Source organism: Vitis vinifera, chromosome 14 (assembly GCF_030704535.1).
Source record: "Vitis vinifera cultivar Pinot Noir 40024 chromosome 14, ASM3070453v1".
NCBI classification, from domain to species: Eukaryota; Viridiplantae; Streptophyta; class Magnoliopsida; order Vitales; family Vitaceae; genus Vitis; species Vitis vinifera.
The window spans coordinates 19229558-19250503 of NC_081818.1; the positions used below are offsets into that span (position 1 = coordinate 19229558).

The following is a 20946-nucleotide window of genomic DNA, read 5'->3' on the forward strand; positions in this document are numbered from 1 at the left end:
ATAGAAACATAATAAGACACAATAGCTCAACAATAAAGTTTAGAGGTTTATCTCCAACCAAAAAATAGGGAGTGAAGATTATGAGAAGAAGCTTCTATGACTCATAATAGTTCTAGAGAGATAGACGATTCAAATAGAAATATTTTGCAAGAAGCATCTATGTCAAGTATATTTTTAAAACTTCTAAGGTATGCTTTTATTAGTTAATTTGGTTTCCTTCAATGTCTCAGGTTTAATTTCATTCAATATTTCAATTAATTTTCCTTAAAATTTAAATGAATAAAAAAATGAATTGAATTAAATGATTAAAAAATTACTAACTTCCTTTAAAGAATATCTTTCCTTTTGTCAAAGAATTAATTTCTTAATTACCTTTTATCAATTAGCTCTCAAAAGTAATATACTCCCCATATTTAAGTGAGTGAAATATGGTTAATGATCTCCCATTTTTGGTCACAAAATGGTAAAGCATATGACATATGAACAAGAAAGCACACACGAGAAAGATAAAGAGACATCATATATATAACAAAAAAAATATGATTCTTGATACAAAAGATATGCAATAAACTAACAAAATCCATATCAAAATAAATACATTAAAAAAAACATAAAAATCTAAACATCCAAAGGTGGTAGAGGATGGATAGAGCTCAAGGGGCCCTAACAGTGAATCCATGATATAATATAGTCAAGCTAACCTTGGATCTAATGGAGTTGAGTTTCTTGTGAGTCGATCCTTGGATGAAGTCGGGCCATGGAATCCAAAGTCTCTTAGGAATTTCGGTCAATGGAAGAAGATTGATCATGGGTAGCTCGCGAAGAACTCGCATGACCACAATTGGAAAGAGTGTGAGGAGCAAGCTCAAGAAAATTTGCCTCTAGAACTGCATCCTGCTCCACAACTCGAAGCTCATCCTCATTTGATAATGCCTCTTATACTACATCTAGATTCACATCCTGAGGGCCATGTGAGCTGGGGATGTCATGGGTCCATAGACGTGACTATAATGCTTGGCCTAAAAGCTCCTATCTAAGTAGACATAAGAGGATTGGAACCCCAAGGTTGGGTCAATCTCAAAACCTACGTTCTCCAAGACACAGAAGATGAGGAGAGGAAAAAGAAGGTCATTTCTTTGGTAGAAAGGATCATGATATGGAGTAATCGCGTCCAAGATCACCTGACTAATATCAAACTAATGGTAAAAAAGAATGATGTAACTAAGCAAGCGATTGATAGATTTGGGTCAAATAGGTCGAAGAGTAGAAAGAGTAGGTGAAAAACATAGCAAGAAACTATGTTGGCTTGGAGAAGCCAACGATAAAGATGTAAGAAGGAAAAATGTGAGGAACACCATAAAGAAAGGTTTGAATGGAATCAAGCTTCCCTCTTATGAGAGTTTGAACCTTCGAAGAGAAAAATGGAAGGTGAGACTTAAGTCACAACATGCCAAGTACACATTGAATGGAACGAGAAGAAACAAGAAAAGATTGGTTGTGTATAGTCACTCAAAAAGTGACTTTGGTATCTATCGAGCGCATGTTCGCGTAGAACATCTGCACTAGATGGGGATAGTAAGTCCCTAGGAGTGAAAAGAGAGTCCTCCACTCTTGCTCTTAGATTATGATGGGAAGAGGAGTATCCTAGAAAGCTTTAAGATTGACCAGATGCTTGATCTTAATGTGACAAGTGTGGAAGGCATAGAAGCGATTGTGCCTTTTAGGAGTGGAAACACTGCACTAAAGAAGCTATTAGGTTGAAATGACCCAATAGTAAGATGCCATAGATGGGTTCATGTGACCTTGGAGGAGTTACCTCACATGGATGACGATGACTCACCATAACAAGGTAATGAAATATGAAAGGACACAAAAAATGAGAATAACTTTTAAAAAAAATTCAAAATAAAACTAAATCCCTAGGAATGTTAAAAACGAGGTACAAAACATTACTATGTGAACAAAAACTCAAGAAACTGAGCAAATTGACCTCAAACGACAAAGAAATTGAGACTTAGAGTGCTCAAAACAACTTGATGTAGTTTATCCGACGAGCAACCCAAGTGTTGGAAATGGCATTGGACATGACTTAGAGCATTTGAGTAGTCTAATCACTTGAAGCAATGCTAGATATAATTTACAACACTTAAGCATTTGTAACACTAGAAAGAGCGCTTGAGTATGGGCAACAAAACTTGAGCGCTTGAAGCCTCATATAATTACAATGAAAAGAATAAAATTTATTAAGGGAATAAGGAAACTAAACAAGCTTAATTAGAAACCAATTGCTATAACTAAGTTTAGAGATGAAATACAGAAACAAACAACTTGGGTAGATCATCATGTTCAAGAACTTTCAAAGATTAGTTTAATTAGTAATAAATCAAGTGAGTTTCTCAGATATTATACATCAATCCATTAAGAATGAGGTTTCAAGTTCATATGTCAGAGTTAATGATAATTTTAGTTTTAAAACTCAATGCATAACCATCAATGTATAAGAGGACCAACATAAATGTTGGGATCGAGCCCATAAAAGCAAGACATGATGTAATAAAGTTAAACTTAATTATCCCCTTGCTATCCATTTGGTGTATTGACATTGATTTGATCATTCAATACATGTCTCTTACATTGTACATGACTCAGATACATTAAGAGTTGCACAGAAGATACAAGTCATGGGTTCCTTGTAAGTAGATAAGTTGCCCACAGTTAGTTCATGGATTTGGGCATTCTAGTAGAGACTGTATTGCATCACCTCCTAAATGGAGGAATGACTTGTCTTAACCATTGGGATAGGTTTCCCATAGTGAGTGTACTAGTGTATATGATGCATACTAGACAGGACTTATAGTGAATCATGACGCAAGGCTATCAATTGTCATGATTCACCAAGCTACTATACTACATGGAGTCTCAATTTTGAGAGGATATTGAGTATGTGCCAAAATAAACAGGAGGCTTTGACCTATGGGTAAGACCCTAAAGTGGTCATATATCCTTATGGATTGGGTCACTATTGATGAAGACTGGTGGCAAAAGGTATTCTCAATAAAGGCATCATGATATCTCATGGAATTGAGACAATGTGTCTCATTGGGTGATCCAAAGGACATGTAATCATTAAATATGTGGCCACAGTAATTCTTTTAGCGGAATTTGACATATGCTCCTTGGAGCTAGAATATGTCATTTGATCACATAATAAGTGAGATCTGTAACTCAAGGATTTGAGAGGTAATCTTGATAGGTGATGGCACTACCTTGTTAGATTATGAACACCAGTTCATAGGGAGTTTGTATGCAGTGGATAGTAGGTCATGGACTTGAGCACTTGGTGTCTCGTTATAATATACATAGGATATTGGAGTACAGTTTACTCTCTGTAATGGGATGTTGAGTTAATTTCAGAATTTGATTCTAAGGTAGCCAATACTCCTATGGGTCCCAATGGTCCATGTTTTGAGCTCATATTCCTTGTTAGCACGACTTATGAGGTTTGGATGAGTTTTTAATTTATTTTTGTGCATAAGGGTATTTTGGTAATTATGCAAAGTTGCACAGGGATAAGTGAGTGGTATCTCCAGATTGGGCTAATTGATTAATTAGGCCTTGTATGGTTAATAAATCAATTAGCAATCTTTTTGGGCTAGATTAAGTGACCCAAGCCTATGGTGGGCTTAAGTCACTTAGGCCTAATAGGAAACCTATAAATACCCCTTTAGGGGTTAGGGTTTTCAAGTCTTGTCATTCACCCATTTAGTCTAAAGAAAAAACTTTAGCCTCCATCATTGAGATCTCCACCATCTCAGGGCCTAAACATAAGGAAGAGTCATTGGGTGGAAGATCACGGTGTTTACAAGATCCATTACGACTTTGGAGTTATCTACTATGATTGGAATTGATCTGGGAACATCTGGATCAAAGGTATGTGACTTTAATTTCTAGATCTATGTTTTCTATGGTATTTTTTTTAATACCTGTTTATCTGCTACGATAGATTTAGAGAGCCTATGATAGATTTGCATGCACCCTACATAATCTAGGGCATGAGAACAGAGTAATCCAGGGTTCTCAACAATAGAAACATAAGTATTGATGTTCATGTTAGAAACCCTATCCTTGGATCTCATAGGGTGCATGCAACTATCCTTAGGGCTTTCTAGATCTAACGCAACATAAACATATGACCATAAAAACTATATTAGGATAAAGATCTAGAGAAAAAAAAATACTTATGATCTGGACATTCCCAAATCAAATTTGTGTTTATTTACTTGATATATTAACATGATTTATAATATCTCAAGTTTGAGAACTGGATAAATATACTATGTCCAAAAGATTTGATGTAGATTGATTCTTAGATATTTGTTAATCATTATTCACATACTTGATTCTTGATAATTAAATGCTTTGTATGGTGAATTTCAACCTTAGTTGCATCTTGTGCTTGATCAAGAGGGAGACTTCTTAAGTTTAATTCATAAAGTAGACTTTGTTTACTTTGGAATGATCCTTTGTTATGCTCAAATCTTATTATCCACATGTCTTATTTGATTAAGATCATTATAATTGTTTCTTAAAGTGAGTCAGTGCAAATTCTTGAATCATTGGTTAAGCATAACTCTCATACACTTTCCAAGATATTTGCTCTTAAATGTAAGCTACTCACTTGCAACATTTGGAAACACCCCTAAAATGGATACAAAGGCAACCATGAATGAAATAAAATGAAAAATCAATAATGATCATGTTGTATAATGCCTCCAGTTAAAAAAAAAAAAAATGATATCAAATTAAGGGAAAGTCAGGTTGTGTTGTATGTAGATCAATGAGGTTGTGTTAAATATAAATCTAGAGATCTTAGATCGAATTGACTGGATGTGTACTTTAATTTGAATAAAGGTATGACTAGATCTCTTCTAAGTGATCAATTTCGAAATATAGAATTAGACAGTAAGTCGTATTCCCTTGAACTGTTGGAATTGAGCCCTTGAAAGCAAGACATGACGTAACAAAGTTAAACTTAACTATCTCTTTGCTATCCTTTTGGTGTATTGACATTGATTTGAGAATTCAACTCATGTCTCTTATATTATACATACACGACTTGGGTACATTAGGAGTTGCACAGAAGATACAAGTCATGGCTTCCTTGTAAATAGGTAAGTTGTCCACAATTGGTTCATAGATTTGGGCAATCTAGTAGAGACTATAGTGTACCACCACCTCCTAATTGGATGGATGACTTATCTTGGTCGTAGGGATAAGTTTCCCATGGTGAGTGCATTAGTGTATGTGATGCACATTAGACAAAACCTACGTTTAATCATGATGCAAGGCTATCAATTGTCATGATTCACCAAAGTATTATACTTCATGGACTCTCAACCTTGAGAGGATATTGAGTCTGTGCCAAAATCAACAGGAGGCTTTGACCTATGAGTGGGACCCTAAAGTAGTCATATATCTTTATAGATTGGGTCACTATTGATGGAGGCTGGTGGCAATGAGTATTTTCAGTAGAGACAGCATGATCTCATGGGATTGAGACAGTGAGTCCTCTTAAGTGATCCAAAGAATATATGATCATGAAATCTGTGGCCATAATAATTCCTTTAGTGGAATTTGACATATACTCTTTGGAGCTAGAGTATGTCAATTAATCACATAATAATTGGGATATGTAACTCAAGGATTGGAGAGGTAATCTTGATAGGTGATAATACTACATTGTTAAATTATGAACACTAATTTATGGAGAGTTTGCATGTAATGGATAATAGGTCACGACCTAAACTTTGTCTCGTTGTTATTTACATAGAGTATTGGAATGCAGTTGATTCTCTTCATTGAAATGTTGAATCAACTTCAAAATAGGATTCTGATGGAGCCAGTACTCCTATGGGTCCTAATGGTCCTTACTCTGCACTCATATACCATGATGGCATGGTTTATGAAGGTTGGATTGGCTCTAGGTTCATTCTTGTGCATAATGGCATTTTGGTAATTATGTAAGGATGCATAGTGGATAATGAACAAGGTCTTTGATTTAGATTAATTGATTAGTTAGATAGCCCTATGTGGTTAATTAATCAATTAAGACCCGTTTTTGGCTAAATTAAGTGACCCAAGCCTTGATGTGCTTAAGTTACTTAAGCCCAATGGGTAATCCTATAAATGCACTTTTATGGGTTAGGGTTTCTTAATGACTTTCACTTAGTCATCTTCCATCTCCAAAGAGAGAGAAAAAAAAGAGCTAAAGTTTCCTCTTTTCCATTACCCACACTTTGGAGTGCTAAGATCGTGCTTTGAGTCATTGGGCGGGAGATCTTGGGTGTATGAGACCTCCAGATTTTATAGGCATGTTTGTAATATGCCTAAAGTAAACAAGAAGAAGGTCAAAAGAAAAGATGAAACCCTTAACCAAGTAGCATATCTTGGTTATAGGAAAAATAACAAAATGATTAAAGTGCACAAGGAGTATATTTACATTAAGCCAAACATTCCTTAACTATAGAATATGGTCAATGTAGTAAGTGCAGGAAAAAAAATTTATTTCTCCCACTTTGAGAATTTATTTTCAACAAAACAAGGTCCAAAAATTAATTTTAAGAAGTATAGATTAAGGAAAAAATACCAAATAAAATTTAAAAATTTTAAAAATAATTTAATTTTGAAAAATGAGTTTAGGTGTCCAGAATAGGGTTAAAATTGGACCTATGCAAAAATCAATTTAAATATCTCAATTGAAAAATGATTTTAAGCTCAAATTTATTTATTATTATTATTATTTGAAAATTTTAGGAAGTTAGGAACATCATAAAAACATCAAAATATTTTTTATAAAAAATTAAAGTGCCTTGATTCCAATTTTTCATTTCAAAGGTTAGTGAGTTAATCAAAGTGGTAGTAGGCTCTCATTTGGAAAAACTGAATGTATGTTGGAATCCACCATGGTCTAGATTAATGTGCACAAATTAAATTCATGTTTCCCAATCCTTCATAATCATGATGAAGCTTATGAGGACTAAGAGTTACTCTATTATTTGTTGCCATGGATTTGATTCATGTGAGTAAAATTGAAAACAAAGAAGGTCAATAAGAAAAGTGCATGTCGATTGAAACACGGTTGCATGTCTTCAAAAAGAGATTTTTTTTTTTTTAAATTCTAGAGATTTAAGACGAACTTAGTAGAAAAAAAAAAAAACAAAACATAACAAAAAAAAAAAACAAAAAACAAAAACAAAAACAAAACAAAAAAAAAACTTTTTATTTATTTATTTATAGAAAAAGCCTTGAAAATATTTTTAAACAATCTATTCACATAGTATCTTTGGATGAAAACAAGATACCATTACTAAGAGGGTTAGCCAAGTAGTTGAGGTCATGCTAGTTCTTCTTGGGCTTCACTCGATGTATCTTCTTCGATCATTAGCCAAGTAGCATATCAAGAACGGTGTGGTAAATTAGGCTTCCTCTCTAGGAGATTCTTTTGAAATCTCTCCAATCTCTAACCCTTAGAGGATTCTAATGAGGTATTTATAGGAAAATAACCTAAAGAGGTTCAGTATGAATAGGTTTCCAAATCTAATTTGCGTGAAATTCTAAAAAATATCTCCAATTCTTGGCAGGAAATTCATGAGCGCTCGAGTGCACTTAACCACCGCTTGAGCACCTCAGGCGCTTGAGTGGTCCCAATGCTTGAATGTTGCCACCCGCTCAAGCATCCCTTATTTCATTGCACTTTAATAGAAAATCAATTTTTGTTTATTTAAAAGATATTGTTCCTCTTTATACCTCATAGGAGCCTAATTTACCACAAATCAAACATTTTTAGATGTACCTGTGACTTCCAATTGGACGAACAACAACCCTTGAAGGACTTTTATTACCAAATATTAAAAGGAACAAAATTGCCAACAAATAAACAAGACTCAATATCCTAACAACATCCTTGGATTTATCTTTGTTTCTCACATTTTGATCCTTGTCTCTCATCTCCCTAGAATTCTATCTCCATTTTTTTTTTTTTTTTTGCCTTGACTTCTATCTTTTATCATATGTGATATCATTCACAATATATTTTCCCCATAGGTATCTTTTTCATATGCTCTAAACTCCTAATTAGCTTATTAGAAGACTATTTGAAAACTTGAGTGATGAGTATACATATTATTAGGATTATTTGGTAGTCTTTCTTGTTCTTCAATAGATCCCATTTTGTTTCATTTTTGTGCATACACAATCATTTTCACTTATGGGCTTGACCGAGGAGGGGCTTATTTGTAAACCCTCAAAGTTGTCATTGATGTAGACCCATTTGTTTAGAGCCTTCAAGCCCAAGTAAAAGACAATTAGAGCCCCATGTTGACTTGATTTAAGGATTAATTGTAGGCTCATTTACTTGAAAAGATAAGAGAGGGGCGATATGAATATTGAGAGAGAAAAGCCATAGGAGATTAATCTAAAACCCTCTTATTGGTGGAGAATTTTTTTTTTAATCTTGAAATTGATTTGACCGAAGAATGTAGGTTTGTATAAAAATTGAATGTTGAAAACAAAAAAGAGGAAAATTTGGGAATTGAGAGAGGAAAATTAGAGGAGATTAAGAAGGAAAAATGTGTTTGATTAATGAGAAAAGGGAAAGAAATGTGAATTTTGAGAAGTAATTGGAGGTTTGACAAAATAAAATAAGGAAGTAAAAAAGAAAAAACAAGTGGGGGGAGAATGGAATTAGGATTGATTAGCTATGATTCTGGGTTAAAAAGAGAAGGTTTAAAAATTTTAAAAATTGAAAGAAATACACAAGAGGTCATTAGAAGATTAGGATGTGATTGGTAAGAAAAATGGAAGACATTTATTTAAAAATTTATTGTAAGTGAGATTTTAGATTAGATTAGATTCACTTTTAATTAAAGATTAATAAAATTCATTTGGTATTTTATTAATTCCACTTAAGTACTCACACACAATTTTATTTTTTCTAAAATATAATTTTATTTTTTAATAAAATTTGATTCAATGTCTAAATTGTTGTGTTATATTTTATATAAAAATCTTGAATGAAGGAGTACACTAAGATAACTTGGTTTGAAGAAAATATTTCATGTATTAATTTTTTTCTTTATTCCTTTTGTTTCATTATGGTCATGTGTAGATAACTTTTTATTATAAATAGATTTATTTTTGTTCCCAATATCTATTTTTTTATTAATTATTTATTTGCAATAAAATTTTACTTTTTCTAAAAATTGTTTTCCAAAAATGAAGTTTGCATTGTTATATGTTTTCAGTTGTTATTCACTACATTCAAATTTTGAATTTTTATTTATTTGATCCACTGCGCCTTAATTGAAGTAACTTTATCTTTTCTAAATATTTACAAGTAGAAATATAAAATATTGCAAGTAATCTAAAGTAAAGTTTTTTTTTTCCTAAGAAATTTTAGTTTGATATTTAAACAAATGTGTAATATTGTATGGGAATTGTATTTGGATAAAAATAATTTGGTTGAGTAAAATAATGTCTATAATTGAATTTCTACATTAATAATTTTGTTGCAATAAAGTTTGACTTTTTTTTTTTGTTTTTTAAAATTTTGATTGCTTCAAAAACATTTTTAAATTAATAATCCAAAAAATTCATTTTTTTTTTTGGTGAAACAAAGGAACAAAAAATAATCCAACATTTTTAATATAGTCCAAATTCATTTTTAATAATCCAACATTTTGCCTTTTTTTTTTTTTTTTTTGGTTTTTGGTGAATTATAGGAACAAAAAATAAGGGAAGTGTCAAACTAAGTTTGATTTCATTCATTCACCTCAATTTCCTTCAACATTGTACATAATCTTCTTTTATTTGAGGTCCATCATATTCATGACTTGCATATATTTTGTATTACATTTTTATCATTATTTTATATGGCATCGGATTTGTTAATTAAATTATCGAATATTAAGCTTCCTTAAATGGAGTGTATTAATTTAAGGTTAGAAAGGTGTTTCATACTTTTCTGATAAATAATTTGACCCCTAATCTTGATTGTGGTTCACAGTCAGTCTTGTTTTTCTATCATTGGAGTTACTTTAGTATTTTAGATTTCTTAGTTTATTTTTTTTCTATCAAAAAATAAAATAAAACAAATGACTATTCTAAAAATGATCTTTCGAAGATAGAAGACCTTTCTTTTTTGATAAAAAGGTTTTGCCATAGAGTGGAGGCACATGTAAAAAATGTGGGTCCATGGTATGTATTCATGTTTATTTATTTGTAATTGAATGGTGATTGATATGAGAACAAAGCTCCTATATTGAGAAAGTTAGTCATCAAAATTTTGTCACAAATTGCAATATGTTTAGCTTGTGAGAGAAATTGAAGTACATTTGCTCTAATCCCACCTAAAGAATGAAATCATCTCACCTACCCGGGCTTCAACATTTAGGTTTTTTTTTATTACAACAAGCAACCAAAGTTACAAGATATGAAGTCTACAAATGAGAAAGTCATAAAGACAATATATATATATATATATATATATATATATATATATATATATATATATATATAATTTTTTGTAAAAGAGTAATTTAATTGAGTAGGGATATATGCGAAAAATATGGGTCCATATGTATTCATGTCATTTATTTATTTGTAGTTGAATGGTGGTTCATGTACGAGAACAAAGCTCCTATATTGAGGAAGTTGACAATCAAGACTTTGTCACAAATTTCATCGTCTTTAACTTGTGAGAGAAATTAACGGAGCACATTCACTTTGATCTAAACGAAAGAATGAATTGTTACACCTACCCCAAGCTTCAATATGTAGTTTTTGTATTACAATATGAAACTAAAGTTATGAATGATGAAGTCATAAAGACATACCAAAATTTGTTTTTCAAAGATATTTTTTTATTCTTTATAAAATATTCTTACCATCAAATATGGATGCCTGTGAAAAATGTGGGTTCATAGTATGTAATTATATTGGAGCACAATCACTCTAATTCAAACTAAAGAATGAAATCGTTTCACTTACCCCAAGCTTCAATATTTAGTTTTTTGTATTACAATATGAAACTAATGTTAGAAAATATGAAGTTTGTGAATGATAAAGTCACAAAGACATTCCTAAAATAGTTTTTCAAAAATAATTTATTTATTTTTTATTCTTTATAATGAAAGAATCTTCCATCAAATGTGGACACATGTAAAAAATGCAGTTCATAGTATGCAATCATGTTTGAGCACATTCGTTCTAATTCAAACTAAAGAATGAAATTGTTTCAGCTACCCTCAAGCTTCAATAATTAATTTTTTGTACTACAATATAAAGCTAAAATTAGAAAAATATGAAGTTTGCGAATGATAAAGTCACAAATACATATCTAAAATTATTTTTCAAAGATAATTTTTTTTATTCTTTATATAAAAGTCTTGCCATCGAGTGTGAACGCATGTGAAAAATATGAGTCTGTAATATGTATGTTGGAGCACATTCACTCTAATTCAAACTAAAGAATGAAATCATTTCACCTACCCTAAACTTCAATATTTAGGTTTTTTTTTTTTTTTTTTGTATTACAATATGAAATTAAAGTTATGAGATGTGAAGTTTGCAAACAATAAAGTCATAAAGACAAACCAAACATTATTTTTCCAAGACAATTTTTTTTATTATTATTATTATTTATAAAAGAGTCTTGTTATCGAGTGGTAATATATGTAAAAAGTGTAGGTCCAAAGTATATATTCATTTTATTTATTTATTTGCAATTGAATGGTTCAGGAAGTTGAACATTAAGATTTTGTTACAACATTAATTACATAATCTTTAGCTTATGAGAGAAATTAAAGCACATTCATTTTTAATCCAAACTAAAGAATGGAACCGTCTCACCCATCCAAGCTTTAACATTTAGTTTTTTTGTATTAGAACATGAACTAAAGTTATGCAATACGAAGGTTGTGCATGATAAAGTTACAAAGATAGATTTCTTTGAGTTCTTGGAGATTTCAGTCGAGGAAGATGAAAAAGAGGACTAGTAGTTCTAATGGGTTCATCCGTTGCACTTAGATGATGATGATCGAAATCCACCCTTACAATAAGATAATGATGATAAAAATTTTGATCCACAAATTGTCATACATGTTCATAATTTTATTATAACAAAGGCAAAGCAAATTCATTTGAATAGGCAATGTCACCATAAATATAACCTCGTGTTAATGTTAACTTCATAAATGTTGGCCAAATAGTTGTGCTATTGCTTTAGGTTTTGATTATTTTACCTCGAAGAAGATGGGATAGTTCCGATCATTTTGCCTTAAGGGAAGAGGGAGATTATAAGGATGATGATAGAGAGATGTAATAGTGATGACTATAATGGAGGGGATGTTGAACAACATGAACAAAGTCAACATCCATTAAGCCCAACATGTGAGCCTCATGCTTATCCTACTTTTGTCATGGGTAATGGTTAGGTTTCTTAAGATCATAATATGGGTTCAAGTTCATTTGTGATGACAATGGTATATTTAGTTATTCTTTACAAATGTCACACAATATTTTAGATTAGATACAAAGAAGATGTCAAACATGCATATGAATGAAATTGAAATTAATTTCCCATTATTAAAGAGGCAGTGTGCAGTCAACAGATCATATATATATATATATATATATATATGACATATTCATAATTACAATTATTATTATATAAACTCTATGTCATAATATAAATATAAGATGATTTTCCTTTATTCTCAATTAAATATATGCTTTCAAAAATCATATTTCTTATTAACACACCTTATATTATTGTTGAACATCACAATTATTGTTTGTTTTTTGTCATTTTTAAGGTTTATTTTTTATTTTTTTGGTCTAAAATTTATATGATTTCTTATGTATTCGGAGAGGGAGTGACTTGCTTTTTTCACATTGCCAAGAAACGAAATAACCATGTCGTAAGTATTGCCGCGCACAGAGTACTCTTAACAGGGCACCCCATGAGCATGAAGCACATACTCGGTACGTAGAACTTAACAGTGGTAAAGGCTATATAGAGCCAATTGATTCACGGTAAAATCACTTCGTACTATGTTAATTCCCTATTCTGAACAGGTTTATTATGCAGGGAAAGAACTCGTAAACGAAGAAACGAGTCAAGTTATTCGGGATTACAAACGTACCAACCTACTTTACAAGCCAATATTTCAATGGTAGTGGCCCCGGCAGGCCCTCGGATATTGTGCCATGGGCCGGACGATTTGACCCTTGGAGGAAGGATCCATTTTGAATGAGATGGAATAAATATATGATCAACAATGTTAAACTTGTCGTTGTTGGACCAACTCTTGTACTAGCCCAATCAAATCCCTTGAAGAGGTGCCACCGGGTAGCACTGCACCCAAAGCCTCGTCTCTCAGTTCCTTGGCCCTCCTCTTCTGGGGAAAGTCCTCACTCATGGCCTTAGCAATTGTCCTACCCACCTCAGCCGAGTCAGGCACGGTCTCGTCGCCTTCGCACACTCGCACCGCAGCTCCCAAGTGGTCCACCAAGAGCATCGCGTTCACGTACTGATCAGCCTCCATGGGCCACCCCAGAATCATGGCTCCACACACCAAGGCTTCCATCAGAGAGTTCCATCCGCAGTGACTCAGGAACCCACCCACTGCTCTGTGACTCAGTATCGACACCTGGGGGGCCCATCCCTTTATAACCTTTCCCCTCTCACCCACTCGCTCCTCAAACCCATCCGGCGGCAAACTACCCGCTTTCATCACCCATATGAATCGACCTCCGCTCCCTTCCAGCCCAGATGCTAGAGCCGCTACTTGATTGGGTTTCAGCAGTTTTTGACTCCCGAAGCAGACGTACACAACCGTCCCATCTGGGCAACCATCGAGCCAACCTAGCACAGCATCAGTAGCAGCCGAATCCGGATTCGAATTTCCACGATTCAGGGATCCAGACCCGCCTGGCAAAACAAGCGGCCCGACACTCCAGACCCGGTGGTGACCCATTTGGCTCCTCAAATGTTCCACATACTCGCGTTCCAACGCACCAAACGTGTTAAACACACGCCCCCAACTCAAGGTATTGGCAGTCATACAATCCCTCACGAACCGCCACTCGGGATCGGATCCTCTGTAATGACGGAAGACAGAAGGGAGATGGTCGGCACTGAAGGATGGCGCTTTGGGAAGATGAGGAAAGGAAACCACAGGCGAAGAGAGGAGTGCATCCGCGTTGAGCCATAGGTGGTCAGAGACACAGGCGAGAAAAGCGCCGGAGGAGTAGAAGGTGATTCTGGGGATACGGAGTTGGTGGGCAAGGTGGTGGGTCCAGCCGAGGAAGAAATCAGATATGATGGCAACAGGTGGTGAAGCATGGGAGTTGAACCAGTGGAGAATAGGGCTGTGAAGCTTGGCGAGAGCGTTGATGATGGGAACGTTGCCGAGGTTGCCGATGTCCTTAACGTTCTCAACCCCGGGTGGGAGGGAGGGGTGGAGAGGAAATTCTAGGACAAGGGTTTCGATACAAGTGGGGTGGGCGGAGAGGAGAGGGTTGAGGAAGGGTAGGTTCTTGGGAGTGACGACCAGTGTGAGGGTTAGGTTGAGGTTAGTGAGAAGTAACTGATGGGCTAGATCTAGAAGCGGGAGCATGTGGCCTTGTGCAGGGTATGGGAACGCCAGAATGTGAATGGGTGTTTGCTCACAACCAGACATGGCTCTGGACTCTGGAGTTATGGATTCCTTGTTCCACCGGTTGCCTCGCCAAGTCCTCACATTTATTGCGACTCCGTTGCAGACTTTTAGACAGTTGACCATGACCGCAACTATTCTGCTGGTGTCCACCTCTTTTATCTACTGTCCAAGGTTATGACGTATGAGCAAGAGAGGGTTGTGGATCGTGCGCCATTCCAGACTTGGCCCCATCCAACCTTATCTCCTCTGAAAAACGACGAAGTTATGAATTTTGGTTGAAATTTGGGTGCACCCAAACAAAATATTAAAATATCGGTTTTTTTACGTGATTTTGAATCTATTTTTTAAATTAATTCTCTTTTTTGTTTTTAAAATTAATTTGAAAAAATATTTTACAAATACAACTATATATATAATTGAATAAACAAATAATTAAAAGAATAATCTGTCTCTGTGAACGAAGGATTGATTTCTAAACAAGATCATATTCTTTAGTTGTTTGGAGGATTAGGAATTATTACAACTCCTTGGTGGTTTCTATAACTTCTAGACATGAACCCTTGAGTCTACAAGAGATTTCACAATATATTGCTCACTTATGAGCACAACTTCTAGCACAAAAATACCATCAATGAGGTGAATCTTATTCAAGCACGTGTAACTTCTTTGCAATCACAAGGAAGACAACTATAATAAAAATCAAAGGTCAAAATTAAACGTCCAGACGCTTTAAAGTTTCAAGAAGGTCACCATAATAAAGCCCGATAGCAGTTCAATCAGTAAAAATTTGGTCATCATAACCATGGTCTCTATAACAAGAACAATGATAATTTAGGGAAAGGTAATTCATGGACATAGTGCCAACTTTGCTAATTTCTTTGCTCTCAATTTTTCGAGAAATGGTGGTGGTAGGTCATAGTGCCAAGTTTGCAGCAAATATTACCACATTACTATCGATTACTATAATCTTTTTTATCAATCCTCCCAACCTCCTATGAACTATCAACTTGTATGATTGCTTCTCCTTCCACTATTTGGTGATGGCAATTAATTCATGGACACATTAGAGCTACCCACAATCTCACTCCTATTCTTAGCAAAAGCATAAAGAAAACTCTATTTTGACTATAGAAAATATGTTTTGTTTTTAGTATAAATCACTCTCCTCAACCTAAACATTACTTAGTCTCTTAGCAATAAAGGAATTAAAATCATTTTAAAAAAAATATCTTCAAAACTTTCAACAATTCAAAATAATAAAATATAATTAAGCAACTATAAGCTATTAGATTTAGAATAAAATGCTTAACTTTTAAGAGTCCTCAAGATCAAAGAATTGATCATCAATATGCACAAATTTACTAAGCTATAAAAAATCAAACTTAAGTTGTTAATATTTACCTCAATCATCTCAAACCTTTTTGCAACTCATTCCAAAAGAGACTCAAGTGTTAAGTTGATTATCTCTCAACTATGGCTATCAAAGGAAGACCCATGCCAACCTAAATAAGATCATATTGGCTGATAAATATTTATTATCCTTATTACTCAACCTAATACATGATAACTCTAGTAAAGAAAAACCAAAGATAAGTTTACTATGGTTGTGGACCCTTCATTTTGTCATAGTAACACATGTTATTGTATGTGTTTTACCTTCACTTTTTGTTGCCTAATAGTCATCCCATGGTGGTTTGTTGTCACTCATTTGAGACTATTTTTGAGCCACCTTTGAAGATTCATTGTTGAGGGATTTTTATGGATCCCAAATGTAAACTTTGTTACACCTTAGATCTAGTTTGCTTAGTTGTATTTTAGGTTTAGTTCACTTAGTTGCATTTTAGATTTAGTTCACTTAGTTATTTTTAGGTTTAGCACACTTAGTTGCATTTTAAGATTTAACTCACTTAGTTACATTTTTAGGTTTAGTTCACTTAGTTGCATTTTAGGTTAGCTCACTTAGTTGTATTTTTAGGTTTAGCTCACTTAGTTGTATTTTTAGGTTTAACTCACTTAGTTGCATTTTAAGTTTAGTTCACTTAGTTGCATTTTTAGTTTAGCTCACTCAGTTGCACTTTAACTTAGCTTACTTAGTGACACCTTAGTGTGGTACTACATTTTTCACGTGTGTTCCCACTCAATGGCGATACTTGTTTTTGTTAGTGAAAAAGTAGTTTTGGAAAAGTCAGAGTCGCCACTTATTTTATTTTATTTTAAAAAGGGAAAATAAAATAAGAAAGAAAACCCTAACAAAAATTACTCCAAAGTTTTAGAAAAGCATGTCTTCGAAGAAAACTCGAGTTTTGGTCAAAGGATCAGGTTACCTATTGAGAAGGTACCTCAAAGAGGTAGCCCTTCTTTAAGCCTTAAAAAGGTCTCTATTGGCCAAGTCGAGGGAAATGTGGCAATTAATCAATTAATTAAGGATGCCTAGGTAGGCTAAGATGATTTTGAAAATAGCATGCCAAATAAAAAATCAAATCACAATCATAAATGAGAGTTAGGGTGTGTACCTGAACTACTTCTCAAACACTATCATAAGACATCAAAGTTAACTAAAAAATATGACACACAACATGCATTTTCATCAAAGATAATTAGACAAGCATCAAGGCAATCAAATATGGCATCAAATATGGGTATTGCTCATAATATTTTGCATATTCATGGGTTTTGGAAAGTGGGTGATAGAAAGCATACCTGGGTAGCAAGCATCTTCTATAGAAACAAGGTTAGCTCAATAACAAGCGTAAAACAAGTCTCATGTATCACAAAGAGGATCAATATCAATTGATAAGTGATAATACTACCTTGTTAGATTACAAACACCAATTCATGGGGAGTCTGCAAGCAGTGGATAGTAGGTCATAGACTCAAGTTTTGTCTCATTGTTATTTACATAGGGTATTAGAGTGGTATTAATTCTTTTTAGTGGAATGCTGAATCAACTTTAGAATTGGATTATGAGGGAGCTAATACTCCTATGAATTCTAGTGGTCATCGCTCTGAGCTTATTTATCACGATGACACAAATTATGAAGGTTGGATTGACTCTTGGTTCATTCTAATGTATAAGGCCGTTTTATTAATCACACAAGGTTGCATAGGGGATAGTGAACAAGATCTCTAAATAGGAATAATTGATCAATTAGATGACTCTATATGGTTAATTAATCAATTAAGTCTACACTTTGGAGTGCCAAGATCATGGTTCAAGTCATCAGGAAAAAAATCTTGGGTGAACGAAACCTCCAAACTATTCAGACATGTTCCTACAAGTAATTGATTTGGGAACATCCAAATCTAGTTATGATTATGATTGGAGCCAAAATATGTGCTCTAATGGTACATATTCGATATGATTTGTACACCAAAAGACATCCAAATCACCCAACTTGACCTAAATCAATGCTAAGGCCCTAGCCATGAGTTTAATCTATACTTTGGAGATTTATCTCAGGTTCAAGGGAAGAAAATTGTGCAAATTGAATGACTTTAGATTTTGAAAGATCAAGAAAGGGCTAAATGAGGAAATAAGTAAGTCAAGATTCATCGAATGCAAGGAAAGGCAAAACAAGGATATCATGAGGTTGGAGGATGATAAATGACCATTATGGAGTAAGAAAGAAGGCAAGAAAGAATGGGAAATGAGGCATGAACCAAGATTTAGTTGCATGGAAATTTAGAACTCAAAAATCTGATGGTATTATATACTTTGACTTTGAGGACAAATTTGGAGCACTTTCTGGAGTCCATTATATACGTACTATATATTGTTTCGAAGCTGAGGAAGTCAGGAGTCCAACACTTCAAACGGTTTGCAAATCAGAGCTGAAATGAAGAAGTTATGGCCATTTGAAGACAACTGCACCAAGTTGGAGGGTCATTTCGAAATGATTTCGAAATTCAACTTATGATTTCGAAATTCAACTTATGAATTCGAAATCCACTTCGAAATGACACCAATTCCGAATTCACCCACTGCCACTTTGATGTTCCGCCTCCTCTACCTTGGGAATTGCATCTAAAGCACTCCATCCGCCCTAGGTGGACCCCACATGACTAGAAATCACCATTTTATTATTTTTTAATCATTTTTAGGAAATTATTTTTGTAATAAGTGGCCAATGAGAGTGTGCCACATGTTAGGTAAGTGAGGATATTATATAAACTCTCTCAATTCTAGGTTTGAGGGATCTTGAATCTTGGATTTTTTTCTGGAGTTTTTGACATTGAAGGAGGAAGAAGACGAGAACTTTGGTTTGTTTTCTTTTTCTTCTTTATTGAATATATTGTTTTTAGTTTCTTTTGATTCAAATTATGGATTTTTACCCTACTATGGATTGTGAATGTGACATCACCCCCATGAGAGGCTAAGATCCAACTTGGGGCTTGAAGCATGAAAACCTAAGGTCTAGGAAACCTATAGGGACAATGGGTGAATTATTATAACAATGAGATTAATTATTGGTTGAGTGACAATTTATCAATTTTTTATCCTATCGAGTTCGTTTAGGGAATGATACGGTAGGTTATTACTTGATACTAGTGATTCTTGGTAATTCTTGATCATTAGTTATCCTCATCTTACCTACCGTTATTTGCCCCTAAACAAAGCTATAAGGAGTAGGAATAGTTAAAAAGCCAAATCTTAAATTGATAATCAATCTCATTTATTTGATGGTTTTAGGAATCTGTTTTAAAAAGGAAAAATTAGGTTTCGGATGCAATTTTGAGTTATAGAACTCAACTTGAACGCGAGTGACCAAGGATCCCAAAACCCTAAGATCATATTACTTAAAATACCCTTGTTTTCTATAATTTCTATACCCTAGGTTGGATTGTGGAAAACCCCAAACTTGAATCAATTGAATTTAAAATCAATATTCATTTTCTCTTATTAATTTAATTTCTTTTACTTAGTTTCACATTATTCACATATTGTTTTTCACTTAAGGATTTAAACAAAAACAATTCATTTATTCTAGTATTGACAATTTTCATAAGCCAGTCCTTGAGAACGATACCCGGAATACTACAAAAGCCGTAGTGACTCTTTCTCTAGTTTTTCTTGACCAGAGTTACTACGTAAAAAGGCTAAGTATTTTGGTACAATAGAGAAATTTCGGTCAAGAAAATGGCGCCGTTGCCGGGGATTGGCAATCGTCATATCTAGGATATAGTGCATTGCTTTGTTTTAGTTCTTTTATTTTATTTTTATCTTTATACATATTTTTCTTCTATTTTATGCTTGGTTGGGAAAGAGATATTTCAGGTAGACTTCAAAGAACAACTGAGGAATCTCAACCAAATATGGAGGACACTGAAGAATTCAACAATAATAACAACATGCCACGACCACCTGTGCAGGGCCAAAGAACTATGAGAGAGCTTCTAAATCCTCCCAGGTTGAGCACACCATCGTGTTTTATGCTACCTCCAAATCATGATCATGTTACCATTCGGCCTCAAGTGGTATCTCAACTACCCATTTTTAGGGGGACAGAAAATGAAAATCCATACTCTCATATCAAGGAATTTGAGGACATCGTTTCAATTTTTCGAGAAGCCAACACTCCTTTGGAGATCTTTCGCATGAAGCTATTCCCTTTGTCATTGAAGGATAAAGCTAAGACTTGGTTAAATAGTCTTAGGCCCTATAGTATCAGAAATTGGGGTGATTTACAATCAGTGTTTTTGCAGAAATTCTTTCCAACACATAGAACCAATGCATTGAAAAAAGAGATCTCGAATTTCAAGGCTATGGAGGATGAGAAATTTTTTGCATGTTGGGAAAGATTCAGGGAGATTGTTGCGGCTTGCCCCCATCACGGATTTGACAACTGGATGCTAGTTTCATATTTCTATGAAGGCATGGCACCACCAATGAAACAACTTCTCGAGACTATGTGTGGAGGAGATTTCATGAATAAAAACCCCGATGAAGCATTTCAATTCCTTGATTATGTTGCTGAGGTATCTAGAAGTTGGGATGAACCAATCGTCAAGGAACCATCTAGAGATAGAACAATGAACAGGGTAAGAGCTAGTGGAGTGTATACCTTACCAGAGGGTTTAGATGTCCAAGCAAAGTTAACAACCGTTATGAGAAGGTTGGATGATTTGGAAGCCAAGGGAGTTCAAGAGGTACAAATAGTCAATGATGGGATAACTCAATTGTGCTTGATATGTAAGTCTACGGAACATGGTGTGCAATCTTGTCCCA

At 34.1% G+C, this 20946-nt stretch overlaps 1 protein-coding gene across 1 annotated transcript; it reads right to left on the reverse strand.

Moving 5' to 3' along the window:
- Positions 1 to 13060: 13060 nt before the first annotated feature.
- LOC100261629 (UDP-glycosyltransferase 89A2) lies at positions 13061 to 14877 on the reverse strand. The gene has a single exon (XM_002268305.5). It carries the CDS (start codon positions 14841 to 14843, stop codon positions 13341 to 13343), a length of 1503 nt encoding a protein of 500 aa, XP_002268341.4. The 5' UTR covers positions 14844 to 14877; the 3' UTR covers positions 13061 to 13340.
- Positions 14878 to 20946: the final 6069 nt, after the last annotated feature.